This window comes from Nerophis ophidion, linkage group LG20 (assembly GCF_033978795.1).
Source record: "Nerophis ophidion isolate RoL-2023_Sa linkage group LG20, RoL_Noph_v1.0, whole genome shotgun sequence".
In the NCBI taxonomy this organism is placed as follows: Eukaryota; Metazoa; Chordata; class Actinopteri; order Syngnathiformes; family Syngnathidae; genus Nerophis; species Nerophis ophidion.
In genome coordinates, this window is record NC_084630.1 from 29538913 (window position 1) to 29557832 (window position 18920).

The window sequence follows — 18920 nt, forward strand, 5'->3', positions numbered from 1 at the left end:
CACAATTTTTTGCAAAATATTTATCTTTGTCCCCTTGAAGTGACTTTTCTAATCCATTTAACAGCTCAGTACACTGAAAAGTGTCACACAGTATATGGTAGGTAAAAGGGATGTTTACTTGCCTTAAAATATGGCTAAGAATGTTATGGTTTTAAATGTTTATGTCAGTGTTTTTCAACCACTGCCTGGTTACAGGGATACAGTCTGGTGTGCCGTGGGAGATTATCTAATTTCCTCTATTTGGGTTGAAATTTTATTTTTTAAACCAGTAATTATAGTCTGCCAATTATGTGTTGTTGTTGGGTGTCTGTGCTGTTTAGAATTCAGCAGAGTAAGAGTAACCGTGTAATACTCTTCCATATTAGTAGGTGGCAGCCGGTAGCTAATTGCTTTGTAGATGAGGCAAAAAGGTGTCTAATGCTTAAACCAAAAATAAACAAAACGTTAGTGCCTCTAACAAAAGGCATTGAAGCTTAGGGAAGGTTATGCAGAACGATACTAAAACTGAACCGGCTACAAAGTAAACAAAAACAGAATGCTGGAGGACAGCAAAGACTTACTGTGGAACAAATATGGCGTCCACAATGTACATCTGAACATGACATGACAATCAACAATGTCCCCACAAAGAAGGATAAAAACAGCTAAAATATTCTTGATTGCTAAAACAAAGTAGATGCTGGAAATATCGCTCAAAGGAATACATGAAACTGCTACAGGAAAATACCAAACAAATAGAAAAAGCCATTAAAATAGGAGTGCAAGACAAGAACTAAAACACCACACACAGGAAAACAGCGAAAAACTCCAAATAAGTCAGGGTGTGATGTGACATTTGGTGACAGTACACCTACTTTGAGACAAGAGCTATACTGCAAATGCTTTGATATGGTTTAAAGTCATATCCAACAATTGAGACAACAACTTTTTACTGTCAACTGAGTTTCGTTTTGTAATGATTTGTGCTAGTGGTGTGCCTCCGTATTTTTTCAACGCAAAAAATGTGCTTTGGCTCAAAAAAGGTTGAAAAACACTGCTTTATGTGACACTTTCTGTCAAAGAATGGTTTGTAAAGACAATCATGTTCATGTGTAAAAGTGATTCCCTTATTAGGACTTTACCCTGGCTGCCTGCTAATTCACCCTTTGACCATCTGAGGCTCCTGATGCTTGTCAAACACACTACTGCTGCTGTTGCCAGGCAACACCTCTTCCTGCATTCCCCTTTGATTTGTCTGATGTGCATTCAAGTTGTTACTTGGGCTTCTAGAACCACAAAAGCACGTCGAGCAGTGATTGATCCCTCCTCATCCTTCTCAAACCAAAGTATGTCATTATTGTATTATATTTTAATTAGTCTTGTCAGTAAATTAAACATCCATCCATCCATCCATTTTCTACCGCTTATTCCCTTTCGGGGTCGCGGGGGGCACTGGCGCCTATCTCAGCTACAATCGGGCGGAAGGCGGGGTACACCCTGGACAAGTCGCCACCTCATCGCTGGGCCAACACAGATAGACAGACAACATTCACACTCACATTCACACACTAAGGCCAATTTAGTGTTGCCAATCAACCTATCCCCGGGTGCATGTCTTTTGAGGTGGGAGGAAGCCCGAGTACCCGGAGGGAACCCACGCATTCACGGGGAGAACATGCAAACTCCACACAGAAAGATCCCGAGCCTGGATTTGAACCCAGGACTGCAGGACCTTCGTATTGTGAGGCAGACGCACTAACCCCTCTTCCACCGCGAAGCCCGATTAATCAAAGAAAATTACAAGGCCCCAATATTTTGATGTAAATTGCACACGTTAAATTTCAATACTTTAAAAAAGACCCCAATATTTTCTATTGTCAGAATGTTCAACGGTAACATCTAAATGTTGCATTACATTTATTTGTTCAAAGCTTGCTTACAGTTTTATCTTAAGTATCATATATTTGCACTGACATATGTATTACTGCCGCTTCTGTGTGAAGCGACCGGGATGATAATCAGCACCTCCAAGTCCTAGTCCATGGTTCTCACCCGGAAAAGGATGGAGTGCCATCTCTGGGTTGGGGAGGAGACCCTGCCCCAAGTGGAGGAGTTCAAGTACCTAAGAGTTGTTCACGAGTAAGGGAAGAGTGGATCGCGAGATCGACAGGCGGATCGGTGCGGCGTCTTCAATAATGCGGACGCTCTATCGATCCGTTGTGGTGAAGAAGGAGCTGAGCCGGAAGGCAGAGCTCGCAATTTAACGTTCGATCTACTTTCCATCCTCACCTATGGTCATGAGCTTTGGGTTATGACGGAAAGAACAAGATTACAGGTACAAGCGGCCGAAATTAGTTTCCTCTGCCGGGTGGCGGGGCTCTCCCTTAGAGATAGGGTGAGAAGCTCCGTCATCCGGGGGGACCTCAAAGTAAAGCCGATGCTCCTCCACATCGAGAGGAGCCAGATGAGGTTGTTCGGACACCTGGTCAGGATGCCAACCAAAACGCCTCTCTGGGGATGTATTTCGGGCACGTCCCACCGGTAGGAGGCCACTGGGAAGACCCAGGACACGTTGGGAAGACTATGTCTCCCGGCTGGCCTGGGAACGCCTCGGGATCCCCAGGGAAGAGCTGGACGAAGTGGCTGGGGAGAAGAAAGTCTGGGCTTCCCTGCTTAGGCTGCTGCCCCCGCGACATGACCTTGGATAAGCGGAAAAAGATGGGTAGATGGATACTGTATGTATCATTGACCATGGAGCAGGAATATTCTACTAAATTGTTTAAAGGCCACATATACAGAATGTTCAAGACCAGGGGGGCCAGACTTCTCCCTTCACTGTTTTTCTTATATAGTATAATCCGGAAAATCAGTGTCCTATGCAATAGACATTTGATTTTGGAATTTTTATTTATTTCCTGTTTTTAAGGACCTTCTGTAAAAATGTGAGTACTTCACAAGTTTTTTTAACTGAACTCATGGGCCACCAGTTTAATAGCCCAAATGATAAAAAAAAAAGAGAGGACCTAAAACGGAACGTTGAGGAACAACATTGGATTTATAAAGCACTTCACAGTGAGAACTAAGAATCCATCATTCATTCACTCTGCATTGAAACTGATGGTGGTAAGCTACATTTGTGACACACGCCGATAATATAATTATAGTGGGGGACTTTAATATCCATATGAATACCCCATCGGACCCACCGTGCGTAGCGCTCCAGACTGTAATTGATAGCTGTGGTCTTACACAAATAATAAATGAACCCACGCATCGCAACGGTAATACAATAGACCTAGTGCTTGTCAGGGGTATCACCGTTTCCAAAGTTACGATACTCCCGTATACTAAAGTATTGTCCGATCATTACCTTATAAAATTCGAGGTTCAGACGCATGTTCGTCAAACTAATAATAATAATAACTGCTATAGCAGCCGCAACATTAATACGGCCACAACGACAACTCTTACCGACCTACTGCCCTCAGTAATGGCACCATTCCCAAAGTATGTGGGCTCTATTGATAACCTCACTAACAACTTTAACGACGCCCTGCGCGAAACCATTGATAACATAGCACCGCTAAAGTTAGAAAAGGCTAAAAAAAAAAGCGTACCCCGTGGTTTACAGAAGAAACTAGAGCTCAGAAATTATTATGTAGAAAGCTGGAACGAAAATGGCACACGACTAAACTTGAGGTGCACCATCAAGCATGGAGTGATAGTTTAATAACTTATAAACGCATGCTTACCTTAGCTAAAGCTAAATATTACTCAAATCTCACCCACCGTAATAAAAACGATCCTAAATTTTTGTTTAGTACGGTAACATCGCTAACCCAACAAGGGACCCCCTCCAGTAACTCCACCCACTCAGCTGATGACTTTATGCAATTCTTTAATAAGAAAATTTAATTTAATAATACAACTTTAACATTTGACAACCAAACAATTAAACAAGGCGACTCGGTAAAGAATCTGGGTATTATCTTCGACCCAACTCTCTCCTTTGAGCCACACATTAAAAGCGTTACTAAAACGGCTTTCTTTCATCTCCGTAATATCGCTAAAATTTGCTCCATTTTGTCCACTAAAGACGCTGAGATCATTATCCATGCGTTTGTTACGTCTCGCCTCGATTACTGTAATGTATTATTTTCGGGTCTCCCCATGTCTAGCATTAAAAGATTACAGTTGGTACAAAATGCGGCTGCTAGACTTTTGACAAGAACAAGAAAGTTTGATCACATTACGCCTGTACTGGCTCACCTGCACTGGCTTCCTGTGCACTTAAGATGTGACTTTAAGGTTTTACTACTTACGTATAAAATACTACACGGTCTAGCTCAATCCTATCTTGCCGATTGTATTGTACCATATGTCCCGGCAAGAAATCTGCGTTCAAAGGACTCCGGCTTGTTAGTGATTCCCAAAGCCCAAAAAAAGTCTCCGGGCTATAGAGCGTTTTCATTTCGGGCTCCAGTACTCTGGAATGCCCTCCCGGGAACAGTTCGAGATGCCAACTCAGTAGAAGCATTTTAGTCTCACCTTAAAACTAATTTATGTACTCTAGCCTTTAAATAGACTCCCTTTTTAGACCAGTTGATCTGCCGTTTCTTTTCTTTTTCTCCTATGTCCCAATCTCCCTTGTGGAGGGGGTCCGGTCCGATCCGGTGGCCATGTACTGCTTGCCTGTGTATCGGCTGGGGACATCTCTGCGCTGCTGATCCGCCTCCGCTTGGGATGGTTTCCTGCTGGCTCCGCTGTGAATGGGACTCTCGCTGCTGTGTTGGATCCGCTTTGGACTGGACTCTCGCGGCTGTGTTCGATCCATTATGGATTGAACTTTCACAGTATCATGTTAGACCCGCTCGACATCCATTGCTTTCGTCCTCTCCAAGGTTCTCAGTCATCATTGTCACCGACGTCCCACTGGGTCATTATTGTCACCGATGTCCCACTGGGTGTGAGTTTTCCTTGCCCTTATGTGGGCCTACCGAGGATGTCGTAGTGGTTTGTGCAGCCTTTTGAGACACTAGTGATTTAGGGCTATATAAGTAAACATTGATTGATTGATATGAAGTCAGACTCACACTTTGGTCCCATTATCAAGCATTCAATCATGTTGAAATTAATAAGGGGGCAGTCCATGGGCACACTACTTACTAAGAAGGGTACCTGTTATGTTTGGGTCTCTATTATCGGGGTGACTCACATTCACTACCACCCACCTGCCATACGGCAAGGGCTCCCCATTCACTACGAGCACACTTAGAGGCTTACGCCCGATGAGATCTGCTAATGGCCGTGGCTTACGGTCGGGAAGGTCAGTTTCTACCTACTTACGATCAAGAAGACTCACTTGAGCACCTGTGTCAAGCAAACATTCAACTGGAAAATTGTTAATGTTGCACTTGACCCTGCATTTCTTCCCTACTAACTGGACCACTTGTTCCCGCACCTCAGTTTTTTTTGGACTGAAGAGAGTGTGATGGGACACAAGTAGGGGATTATATATGTTTCATTGCCATGCAAGTTGTATAGTGTTTTATTGCTGTGGATTTTACATTGCATGTTTTTTTAAATTTTAGAATTTGATTGTATTTGACAGAATTTCTAGGCGCAGTCAAGGCGTTGAGGGGTTCCGGTTTGGTAACCGCAGGATTAGGTCTCTGCTTTTTGCAGATGATGTGGTCCTGATGGCTTCATCTGACCGGGATCTTCAGCTCTCGCTGGATCGGTTCGCAGCCGAGTGTGAAGCGACTGGAATGAGAATCAGCACCTCCAAGTCCAAGTCCATGGTTCTCGCCCAGAAAAGGGTGGAATGCCATCTCCGGGTTGGGGAGGAGACCCTGCCCCAAGTGGAGGAGTTCAAGTACCTAGGAGTCTTGTTCACGAGTGAGGGAAGAGTGGATCGTGAGATCGACAGGCGGATCTGTGCGGCGTCTTCAGTAATGCGGACGTTGTACCGATCCGTTGTGGTGAAGAAGGAGCTGAGCCGGAAGGCAAAGCTCTCAATTTACCGGTCGATCTACGTTCCCATCCTCACCTATGGTCATGAGCTTTGGGTCATGACCGAAAGGATAAGATCACGGGTACAAGCGGCCGAAATGAGTTTCCTCCGCCGTGTGGCGGGGCTCTCCCTTAGAGATAGGGTGAGAAGCTCTGCCATCCGGGAGGAGTTCAAAGTAAAGCCGCTGCTCCTTCACATCGAGAGGAGCCAGATGAGGTGGTTCGGGCATCTGGTCAGGATGCCACCCGAACGCCTCCCTAGGGAGGTGTTTAGGGCACGTCCAACCGGTAGGAGGCCACGGGGAAGACCCAGGACACGTTGGGAAGACTATGTCTCCCGGCTGGCCTGGGAACGCCTCGGGATCCCCCGGGAAGAGCTAGACGAAGTGGCTGGGGAGAGGGAAGTCTGGGTTTCCCTGCTTAGGCTGTTGCCCCCGCGACCCGACCTCAGATAAGCGGAGGATGATGGATGGATGGATGGAATTTGATTGTTTTTTAATTGCACGTTTTTACATTTTAGGATTTGATTATAGTTTTAATTGCATGTTTTTATACTTTGGAATTTGATTGTTTTTAATTGTATGTTTTTACTCCTTGTGGACTTTGCTGGTATCTTAAGACATTGCCCCTTTTAGCTGGTTGCCCATAACAACCACAGTGCCCAATCCAATGGCACGGGAAATTGGACACACCTGTGGAGCATTAAGACTGTGCACATTGATTGATTTAAAAGGAGCAACAAGAGGAAGAAGAGGGGACAGGTTCGAGAGGAGGGTCTACAGAGTAAAACGGCAGGATTCGGCAGGTTCTGGCCGGAACGGGGAAGAATCTGCAGGCTTTGACGAGAGGGACCGGGTAGACGCACGCAGGCTGGGAAGGAACCCCCGGACCACACAGTAGACCCCGCAGGCAACCGGAACGAACCCCAAGACGTCCACAACAGGCAAGGGAGGAGGAAACTCTGCCGCCCATGTAAGTGCCGTACTGTTGTGGCTCTGTGGGGACACCCAACTGCCTTTGGCTGTGGGCTTGCAGGCTCGTGCGTCGTGCGCCGGCTGTGTGGTTCTGTAGTCAGGGTGATTTGGACCCAGGGACCTGCGGCGACCCCCGGAGCGACCAGGAGGCGGAGCGGCACGGGTACGGCCACGTGGGTCCTGCGAGTGACCGGAGAGTGGTCGTACCCAATACGTTGACGCGGAACTAGAGCAAAGGCAGGGGAAACACTGCCTTGCGTGTAAGTGTGACGTCAGCCCCGATAGCGTCTCCGTGGTTTTAGTAGATTTTATCCCGTGGCCTGCCTCCCTTTTAATTTTGTGTGCAGGAAGACACCGTGGAAGTGGGCGGAGCCAAGAGACGGAACCCCACGCCTGTCGTGACTGGTTTTAATTGTATTTTATTAAATTGTGAATCAGAATATTCATCTTTCCTTATTTTGGGACGGCTGCTCTCACTACATTGGGTTCTTAATAGTTATATTGGTTTTAAGCAACAATTTTATTGGTTTTTAATATTTTTCTACTCGGGACCATTACAAGAGGACATTCCAATGTTTCTTACATGTACTGGTGGCTTCACCTCTGTAGGGCTCCAGGGGCTGCTGTTCATTATGGTGTGGACATCAGCAGGGGGTTGGTTGGCTCTCTGGACACGAGGCCTCTTGAGACAGCCAACAGCTCTGTGCCTGACCTCCCCACATAGAAAACAATGGTTACATGGGCTTGTGCCTTGTCAAACTCGCTTCCCAAAATAATTAGCGCATGCTTAGTATTACCGCCGGGTCAAACTCGTGAAGTCACGAGTGACACTTCCCCTGTCATCATTTTCAAAATGGAGGAGGCTGATTTCAATACCGGTAATTTGAAATCGCATAAAGGGAAGAAGATTAAGAGCTATTCAGTAGGATTTAAGGTCCAAGCTTACATCCCACTCAAATTTTTACTGCATACCTTTGGTAAGTGCCGGAGTGAGAATAGGTTTTAAATTAATTAGGGCCCTGGCGGCAATTCAAGGAAATACGGTGTGTGTGTGTGTATATATATATATATATATATTTCTGTGTGCGTGTATACCTGTATATGTATAAATATATGCAGTATGTGTGTGTGTATATATGTGTGTGTATATACAAACCCCGTTTCCATATGAGTTGGGAAAGTATGTTAGATGTAAATATAAACGGAATACAATGATTAGCAAATCCTTTTCAACCCATATTCAATTGAATGCAGTACAAAGACAAGCTATTTGATGTTCAAACTCATAAACTTTTTTTTTTTTTTTTTTGCAAATTAACTTAGAATTTCATGGCTGCAACACGTGCCAACGTAGTTGGGAAAGGCCATGTTCACCACTGTGTTACATCACCTTTTCTTTTAACAACACTCAATAAACGTTTGGGAACCGAGGAAACTAATTGTTGGAGCTTTGAAAGTGGAATTCTTTATCATTCTTGTTTTATGTAGAGCTTTAGTCGTTCAACAGTCCGGGGTCTCCCCTGTCGTATTTTACGCTTCATAATGCGCCACACATTTTCAAAGGGAGACAGGTCTGGACTGCAGGCGGGCCAGGAAAGTACCCGCACTCTTTCACTACAAAAACACGCTGTTGTAACACGTGTCTTGCAATTGTCTTGCTGAAATAAGCAGGGGCGTCTGTGATAATGTTGCTTGGATGACAACATATGTTGCTCCAAAATATGTATGGCCCATTCAGCATTAATGGTGCCTTCACAGATGTGTAAGTTACCCATGCCTTGGGCACTAATACACCCCCATACCATCACAGATGCTGGCTTTTGAACTTTGCGCCTATAACAATCCGGATGGTTATTTTCCTCTTTGTTCCGGAGGACACCACGTCCACAGTTTCCAAATATAATTTGAAATGTGGACTCGTCAGACCACAGAACACTTTTACCCTTTTATCTTAGATGAGCTCGGGCCCAGCGAAGCCAGCGGCGTTCCTTGTTGTTGTTGATAAATGGGTTTTGCTTTTCATAGTAGAGTTTTAACTTGCACTTACAGATGTAGCAACCAACTGTAGTTTCTGACAGTGGTTTTATGAAGTGTTCCTGAACCCATGTGGTGATATCCTTTTCACACTGATGTCAGTTTTTGATGCAGTACCGCCTGAGGGATCAAAAGGTCCGTAATATCATCGCTTACGTGCAGTGATTTCTCCCTTTTCTCTGAACATTTTGATGATTTTACAGACCGTAGATGGTAAAATCCCTAAATTCCTTGCAATAGCTCGTTGAGAAATGTTCTAAAACTGTTCGACAATTTGCTTACAAATTGGTGACCCTCGCCCCATCCTTGTTTGTGAATTACTTAGCATTTCATGGAAGCGGCTTTTATATCCACTCATGGCACTCACCTGTTCCCAATTAGCCTGCATACCTGTGGAATGTTCCAAATAAGTGTTTGATGAGCATTTATCAACTTTATCAGTATTTATTGCCACCTTTCCCAACTTCTTTGTCACGAGTTGTTGGCATCAAATTCTGAAGTTAATGATTATTTGCACACAAAAAAAATGTTTATCAGTTTCAACATCAAATATGTTGTCTTTGTAGCATATTCAACTGAATATGGGTTGAAAATGATTTGCAAATCATTGTATTCCGTTTGTATTTACATCTAACACAATTTCCCAACTCATATGGAAACGGGGTTTGTATATGCGTATATATGTATGTTTGTATATGTGTATACATGTATGTATATATATATATGTATGTGTGTGTATATATATATATATATATATATATATATATATATATATATATATATGTATGTATGTGTGTATATATATATATAGATACATTTATGTATATATGGATACATTTATGTATGTATGGATACATTTATGTATGTATGTATATACAGTGGGGCAAAAAAGTATTTAGTCAGCCACCGATTGTGCAAGTTTTCCCACTCAAAATGATGACAGAGGTCTGTAATTTCCATCATAGGTACACTTCAACTGTCTCTCACAGTTGAAGTGTACCTATGATGAAAATTACAGACCTGTATGTATGTATACAAATATGTATATATGTATAATTGTGTGTGTGCATATGTATGTATGTATATATGTATGTATATGCATATATGTATGTATATATATGTATGTATATATATATATGTGTATATATATATGTATATGTATATATATGTATATATATACATATATATATATATATATATATATATATGTATATATATATGTATATATATACATATATATATATATATATATACATATATATATATATATATATATATATGTATATATATATATATATATGTGCGTGTGTATTATGCTGGACGACAGTAAAAACTTACACCGTGTGGCAAAATACATCCGTATACGAAATGACAATTAACAATGTCCCCACAAAAAAGTATAGCGTCCATCCGGCCATTTTATACCGCTTGTCCCATAGCGTCTGCACGACTTAAATAATCTTGATTGCTAAAACAAAGCATCGATCCATCCACTTTCTACCGCTTGTCCATTTTGGGGTCGCTGAAGCCTGGGGATGGCGTGGCAAAGTTGGGAGAGTGGCCGTGCGAGCAATCTGAGGGTTACTGGTTCAATCCCCATCTTCTACCATCCTAGTCATGTCCGCTGTGTCCTTGGGCAAGACACTTCACCCTTGCTCCTTATAGTTCCTGGTTAGCGCCTTGCATGGCAGCTCCCGCCATCAGTGTGTGAATGTGGAAATACTGTCAAAGCCCTTTGGGCTCCTTAAAAAAAGGGGTAAAAAAGCGCTATACAAGTAAAACCATTTAATTTAATTTATCTCAGATGCATTCGGCCGGTAGGCGGTGTACACCCTGGACAAGTCGCCACCTCACTGCAGGAAAACAAAGCAGGTGCGGACAATAGCGCTCAAAGGAAGGCTTGAGGCTGCCACAGGAGGACACTAAAAAAAAACAGGAAATGTCACCAAAACAATAGCGCAAGACAGAAACTAAAGCACTACACACAGGAAACAACGACAAACTCAAAATAAGGCACGACAACCTGGTGGAGATTTTTTTAAATATTTTCTGCTGGTGGTGTGACTCCAAAATGGGCTTTGGCTCAAAAAAGGTTGAAAAACACTGATATAAAAAACTTTGATTGATTGATTGATTAATCACTGTTATAAGCGGCCCCTTGAAGACATCCATCCATCCCGTTTCTACCGCTTATTCCCTCCCTTGAAGACAATAACTACTATATAAAGTGGCCCTCAATGAAAAGGATTCTGTCCCCCCTGCTTTAGATCAGTGGTTCTCAAATGGAGGTACTTGAATGTATGCCAAGGGATACGTGAGATTTTTTTAAAATATTCTAAAAACAGCAACAATTCAAAAATCCTTTATAAATATATTTATTGAATAATACTTCAACAAAATATGAATATAAATTCATAAACTGTGAAAAGAAATGCAACAATGCAATATTCAGTGTTGACGGCTAGATTTTTGGTGGACATGTTCCATAAATATTGATGTTAAAGACTTCTTTTTTTGTGAAGAAATGCTTAGACTTAAAGGCCTTCTGAAATTAGATTTTCTTATTTAAACGGGGATAGCAGGTCCATTCTATGTGTCATACTTGATCATTTCGCGATATTGCCATATTTTTGCTGAAAGGATTTAGTAGAGAACATCCACGATAAAGTTCGCAACTTTTGGTCGCTAATAAAAAAGCCTTCCCTTTACCGGAAGTAGCAGACGATGACGTCACCGGTGTGAGGGCTCCTCACATCCTCACATTGTTTATAATGTGAGCCTCCAGCAGCAAAAGCTATTCGGACCGAGAAAGCGACAATTTCACCATTCATTTGAGCGAGGATGAAAGTTTTGTGGATGAGGAAATTTAGAGTGAAGGACTAGAAAAAAGAAAAAAAAAAAAAAAAAAAGGCGATTCCATTGGGAGCCATTCAGATATTTTTAGACACATTTACTAGGATAATTCTGGGAAATCCCTTATCTTTTTATTGTTTTGCTAGTGTTTTAGTGATATTAAATAGTACCTGATAGTCGGAGGGGTGTGTCCACGGGTGTGTTGATGCCAGTCTCTGAGACAAGTCACAAAGCTGCAGAAGAACAGAAGCTCTGCTGATTTCTGGTAAGAAGCGACTTTTTACCACAATTTTCTCACCGAAACCTGACGGTTGACAAGTGGTCGGGAACCATGTTCCCTGGACCGCTCTGATCCATAGTAAAGCTTCACCTCTGGGAATTTTAAACAAGAAAACACCGTGTGTTTGTGTGGCTAAAGGCTAAAGCTTCCCACCTCCATCTTTCTACTTTGACTTCTCCATTATTAATTGAACAAATTGCAAAAGATTCAGCAACACAGATGTCCAAAATACTGTGTAATTGCGCGATGAAAAGAGACTACTTTTAGCCGCAAGTGGTGCTGAGCTAATATGTCCCCTCCAACCAATAATATCACAAACACGTGTCATCATACGCATCATCGTTCGCGACGTTTTTAACAGGAAACTCTGCGGGAAATTTAAAATTGTAATTTAGTAAACTAAACCGACCATATTGGCATGTGTTAGAATGTTAATATTTTATCTTTGATGTATAAACTATCAAACAGCGTGTTTTTGGATGGGGAAATTGTGATTAATATCTTACCGGAGAAATCATTGGATTATTCATCATCCTGCAGCAGCGGCAGCTGGGAGTTTGGCTCCTCGGCTTCTCTCTGAGACACTTCGTGTTCACCGCAGCCATCCGACTTCGAGGTATATCTTTACAATCTTTTACAATCTCTAAAATCTCACTAAAACACTATTAAAACAATAAGCAGATAAGGGATCTTCCAGAATTATCCTGGTAAATGTGTCTAATTACATCTGAAACTCTTACACTGCCGTCGCTTTTTTTTTTCTTCTATTCCTTTAATATCAATATCGTAATTCACGAATCTTTCATCCTCGCTCAAATTAATGGGGAAATTGTCACTTTCTCGGTCCGAATTGCTCTTACTGCTGGTGGCTCCCATTAAAAACAATGTGAATATGTGTGGAGCCCTGCAACTCGTGACGTCACGCGCACATACTTCCGGTAAAGGCAAGGCTTTTCTATTAGCGACCAAAAGTTACAGACTTTATTGTCGATGTTCTCTACTAAATCCTTTCAGCAAAAATATGGCAATATCGCGAAATGATCAAGTATGACACATAGAATGGACCTGCTTTCCCCGTTTGAATAAGAAAACCTCATTTCAGTAGGCCTTTAAAGATTTCTTTTTGTGTGAAGAAATGCTTAGAATTAAGTTCATGAATCCAGATGGATCCCTATTACAATCCCCAAAGAGGGCACTTTAAGTTGATGATTACTTCTATGTGTAGAAATATTTATTTATAATTGAATCACTTGATAGGCGCCAGCGCCCCCCGCGACCCCAAGAGGAAATAAACGGTAGAAATGGATGGATGGTTGGATGAATCACTTGTTTATTTTTCAACAAGTTTTTAGTTATTTTTATATCTTTTTTCCCAAATAGTTCAAGAAAGACCACTACAAATGGGCAATATTTTGCGCTGTTATACAATTTAATAAATCAGAAACTGATGACATAGTGCTGTATTTTACTTCTTTATCTCTTTTTTTTTCAACCAAAAATGCTTTGCTCTGATTAGGGGGTACTTGAATTTAAAAAAATTTCACAGGGGGTACCTCACTGAAAAAAGGTTGAGAACCACTGCTTTAGATCAGTGGTTTTCAACCTTTTTTCAGGTTGAAAAATAAACAAGTGATTCAATTATAAATAAAGGTTTCTACACATAGAAGTAATCATCAACTTAAAGTGCCCTCTTTGGGGATTGTAATAGAGATCCATCTGGATTCATGAACTTCATTCTAAACATTTCTTCACAAAAAAATAAATCTTCAACATCAATATTTATGGAACATGTCCGCAAAAAATCAAGCTGTCAACAATGAATATTGCATTGCTGTATTTTTTTCCCACAGTTTATGAACTTACATTCATATTTTGTTGAAGTATTATTCAATAAATATATTCATGACGGATTTTTGAATTGTTGCTATTTTTAAAATATTTAAAAGAAAATCTCACGTACCCCTTGGCATACCTTCAAGTACCCCCAGTGGTACGCGTACCCCCTATCTGAGAACCACTGGATTAGGGGGTACTTGAATTAAAAACATGTTCACAGGGGGGTACATCACTGAAAAAAAGGTTGAGAACCACTGCTTCAGATCATGCTGAAAAGACGCATTGATGTGTGATTGGTTGGCCCACGCCGCGCTGTCCAATGGCGCTTGAGTCCGTGAAACCGGTAAGCCAAACACGCAGCTGCGAGCCATTCACGTTGCGCACGTGGAGCAAGTGGAGGCGACCACGCCACACCCAGCACACGCAGGCCGAGCCCTCACGCGGAAGGAACAGATTGTGTAACAGCTGAAGAAGCGGAGCTTCACCAGTTGCTCCCTCCGTGTGCCTTGTCCACAGCACCACGGTGGAGCAGAGGATTGGGAGAATTTCATGTGGTCAGATGAAACCAAAATAGAACTTTTTGGTATAAACTCAACTCGTCGTGTTTGGAGGAAAAACAATACTGAGTTACATCCCAAGAACACCATACCTACTGTGAAACATGGAGGTGGAAACATCATGCTTTGGGGCGTTTTTTCTGCTAAGAGGACAGGACGATGGCTCCGTGTTAAGGAAAGAATGAATGGGGCCATGTATCGTGAGATTTTGAGCCAAAACCTCCTTCCATCAGTGAGAGCTTTAAATGTTTGACCAAATACTTATTTTCCACCATAATTTACAAATAATTTAAAATTCATACAATGTGAATTCCTTGATTTTTTTTGCACATTCTGTCTCCCACGGTTGAAGTGTACCTATGATGAAAATTACAGACCTCTATCATCATTTTAAGTGGGAGAACTTGCACAATCGGTGGCTGACTAAATACTTTTTTGCCCCACTGTATAAATGTATATCCATCCATCCATTTCTACCACTTATTCCCTTTGGGGGCGTTGGTGCCTAACTCAGCTACAATCGGCGGAAGGCGGTGTACACCCTGGACAAGTCGCTACCTCATCGCAGGGCAGGGGCGCCGAAAAGGGGGGGGAGGAAACGGATTCTAGGGGCCCATGATGGAGGGGGGCCCAGAGAGGCCCCTAATGATGATGAAATGAAATTAAATTATGTGTTGGGGGCCCTGTTAAGATTATTTTCATGGGGCCAAAAATCCCTAACAGCGCCCCGGGCTCCACCCTCCGTGTGCCTTCTCCACAGCTCCACCCTCCGTGTACCTTATCCACAGCTCCACCCTCCGTGTGCATTATCCACAGCTCCACCCTCCGTGTGCCTTATCCACAGCACCACCCTCCCTGTGCCTTATCCACAGCTCCAACCTCCGTGTGCATTATCCACAGCACCTCAGTGTGCATTATCCACAGCTCCACCCTCCGTGTGCCTTATCCACCGCTCCACCCTCCGTGTGCATTATCCACAGCTCCACCCTCCGTGTGCCTTGTCCACAGCACCTCCCGTGTGCATTATCCACAGCTCCACCCTCTGTGTGCCTTATCCACAGCACCACCCTCAGTGTGCCTTATCCACAGCTCCACCCTCCGTGTGCCTTATCCACAGCTCCACCCTCCGTGTGCCTTATTCACAGCACCTCCTTGTGCATTACCCACAGCACCACCCTCCGTGTGCCTTATCCACAGCTCCACCCTTTGTTTGCCTTATCCACAGCACCACCCTCCGTCTGCCTTATCCACAGCTCCACCCTTTGTCTGCCTTATCCACAGCACCACCCTCCGTGTGCATTAGCCACAGCTCCACCCTTCCGTGTACCTTATCCACAGCTCCACCCTCCGTGTGCATTAGCCACAGCTCCACCCTTCCGTGTACCTTATCCACAGCTCCACCCTCCGTGTGCCTTATCCACAGCTCCACCCTTTGTTTGCCTTATCCACAGCTCCACCCTTTGTCTGCCTTATCCACAGCACCACCCTCCGTGTGCATTAGCCACAGCTCCACCCTTCCGTGTACCTTATCCACAGCTCCACCCTCCGTGTGCATTAGCCACAGCTCCACCCTTCCGTGTACCTTATCCACAGCTCCACCCTCCGTGTGCCTTATCCACAGCTCCACCCTTTGTTTGCCTTATCCACAGCACCACCCTTCGTCTGCCTTATCCACAGCTCCACCCTTTGTCTGCCTTATCCACAGCTCCACCCTTTGTCTGCCTTATCCACAGCACCACCCTCCGTGTGCATTAGCCACAGCTCCACCCTTCCGTGTACCTTATCCACAGCTCCACCCTCCGTGTGCCCTATCCATAGCCCCACCCTCCGTGTGCCTTATCCACAGCACCACCCTCCGTGTGCATTAGCCACAGCTCCACCCTTCCGTGTACCTTATCCACAGCTCCACCCTCCGTGTGCCCTATCCATAGCCCCACCCTCCGTGTGCATTATCCACAGCTCCACCCTCCGTGTGCCCTATCCATAGCCCCACCCTCCGTGTGCCTTATCCACAGCACCACCCTCCGTGTGCATTAGCCACAGCTCCACCCTTCCGTGTACCTTATCCACAGCTCCACCCTCCGTGTGCCCTATCCATAGCCCCACCCTCCGTGTGCATTATCCACAGCTCCACCCTCCGTGTGCCCTATCCATAGCCCCACCCTCCGTGTGCCTTATCCACAGCTCCAACCTCTGTGTGCATTATCCACAGCACCACCATGCCGGGGAGTGAGCGCGCTCAGCCGCTCTTCCGCGCCTCGGCGCCGGGGAATTAGTGGCGGGTGTTCGAATGTGAAGTGCATGGTTTTTCCCTTAGTCGTCGCAACTTTTTTTTTCGGGAGGAATGAGAGGCGCGTGTGTGGCTCTGAAAATGGGATTGTTTCTGCACAACGCCGCGCCTGTCACCCCCACGGCCGCCGCCACGGAGCGGGTAAGCTGCCGTAAACACGTCGGTCTCTGACAGCGGGGCTAGCATGCTAGCTGCTAGTTACCTGGCTAACTTACATATAAACATTCACTCCTTCGTCAGACGTAAAGCTAGCTGCCTTTGCGTGCCAGGACACATCATGTACAATATTGTTAATGATTGGATAGCTTTAAAAGACACTGTCCTGTCGAAAAGAAGAATGTAAGCTCTCTGGTAGCGATAGCTAACTCACCTAGTATAGGACGCCTCGAGGATTCAGGGCCTTGCCATGGTGTTGTTTTGTTGCTTTTTGCGTCAGGAAAGTCCCATTAACTTGATTTTTAAGTGTCCGTGTATATACGTGTTGACGCAGAAGTCGTATACAATCCCTGGAGGTTTTATTTTTTTATTTTTTGTTTAGACCTGCTTGTCAATATTCCCCATCCATCCTTTTCTACCGCTTATTCCCTTTTGGGGTGGCGGGGGGCGCTGTCGTTGTCACGCCAAATTTCTTCCCCCTACAAACCCCACCCAATTTATTTCCTGGTTCATGATTGATACAGACAGGGGCGCCGAAAAAGGGGGGTAAAGAAGACGGATTCTAGGGGCCCATGATGGAGGGGGGCCCAGAGAGGCCCCTAGTGATGATGAAATTATAATACAGAGGGATCCTGTAAAGATACAGGGGCCCTGTAAAGATTCTTTTCATGGGACCCAAAATCCCTAGCGGCGCCCCTGAATACAGACGTTTTGTTAACGCTATATTATACAAATACAACGCTATATTATAAAAATACAGACGTTTTGTTAACACTATATTATTAAAAAAATAATAAATAAAAAAACATTTACAAACACAAGCTATGGGATGACCTAAGAGGAGACGTGACCCCGGAAGTAAATGCGTCATCCCATAGCTTGTGTTTGTAAATTGTTTTTTTGATTTTATTTTTTATAACATAGCGTTAAAGCCCTACAGAAATGAGATTTTCTTATGTAAACGGGGTAAGGAGGTCCATTTTATGTGTCATACTTTATAATTTCGCAATATTGCCATATTTTTGCTGAAAGGATTTAGTAGAGAACATCCACGATGAAGTACGCAACTTTCGGTGCAAAGAGAAAAGCCCTGCCTCTACCGGAAGTCGCAGACGATGATGTCACATGTTTGATGGCTCCTCACATATTCACATTGTTTTTAATGGGAGCCTCCAACAAAAAGTGCTATTCGGACCGAGAAAACGACAATTTCCCCATTAATTTGAGCGAGGATGAAAGATTCGTGTTTGAGGATATTGATAGCGACGGACTAGAAAAAAAAAAATTATTAAAAAAAATAAGTAAAAAAAACAAAAAAAAACGCGATTGCATTGGGACAGATTCCAATGTTTTTAGAGATATTTACTAGGATAATTCTGGGAAATCCCTTATCTTTCTATTGTGTTGCTAGTGTTTTAGTGAGTTAAATATTACTTGATAGTCGGAAGGGTGTCTGCACGGGTGTCTTGAGGCGCAGTGTCTCAAGGGAGTCAACGGCAGCTATGGACGGCACAAGCTCAGCTTTTCTCCGGTAAGAACTGATTTTTTAACCACAATTTTCTCACCGAAACCTGCTGGTTGACATTTGGTAGGGATCCATGTTGGCTCGACCACGCGCTGATCCATAGGAAAGTTTCACCTCCAGGAATTTTAAACAAGGAATCACCGTGTGTTTCTGTGGCTAAAGGCTAAAGCTTTCCAACTCCATCTTTCTACTGTGACTTCTCCAATATTAATTGAACAAATGGCAAAAGATTCAGCAACACAGATCTCCAAAATACTGTGTAATTATGCGCTTAAAGCAGACGACTTTTAGCTGTGTGTGTGTGCAGCGCCCATATTTCCTTAAAACCCGTGACGTCTTGCGTACACGTCATCATTACACGACGTTTTCAAGACGAAACTCCCGGGACATTTTAAATTGTAATTTAGTAAACTAAAAATGCCGT

The 18920-nt window shown here is 43.6% G+C and overlaps 1 protein-coding gene and 2 long non-coding RNA genes across 5 annotated transcripts in view; 2 read left to right on the forward strand and 1 right to left on the reverse strand.

The window, feature by feature from the left end:
* LOC133538977 (uncharacterized) overlaps positions 1 to 17470 on the reverse strand; it is a 29496-nt gene extending 12026 nt beyond the window's left edge. The window contains exons 1-2 of one of the 2 annotated variants that reach the window (XR_009803147.1): positions 17186 to 17470; positions 7549 to 7677 (exon numbers count right to left, since the gene is read on the reverse strand). This is a non-coding gene — a long non-coding RNA (uncharacterized LOC133538977). The remainder of the gene's footprint in view (positions 1 to 7548; positions 7678 to 17185) is intronic. The other variant, XR_009803146.1, reaches the window with a different exon arrangement.
* LOC133538978 (uncharacterized) lies at positions 4918 to 7725 on the forward strand. Its single transcript, XR_009803148.1, has 3 exons — positions 4918 to 6963; positions 7027 to 7225; positions 7313 to 7725. It is a non-coding gene; the product is annotated as an uncharacterized LOC133538978 (long non-coding RNA).
* Positions 16663 to 18920, forward strand: part of wbp1lb (WW domain binding protein 1-like b) — a 50229-nt gene continuing 47971 nt past the window's right edge. Inside the window, exon 1 of one of the 2 annotated variants that reach the window (XM_061880945.1) lies at positions 16663 to 16956. In XM_061880945.1, the coding sequence (XP_061736929.1) occupies positions 16827 to 16956 (130 nt within the window). In that variant the 5' untranslated portion in view covers positions 16663 to 16826. The remainder of the gene's footprint in view (positions 16957 to 18920) is intronic. The other variant, XM_061880944.1, reaches the window with a different exon arrangement.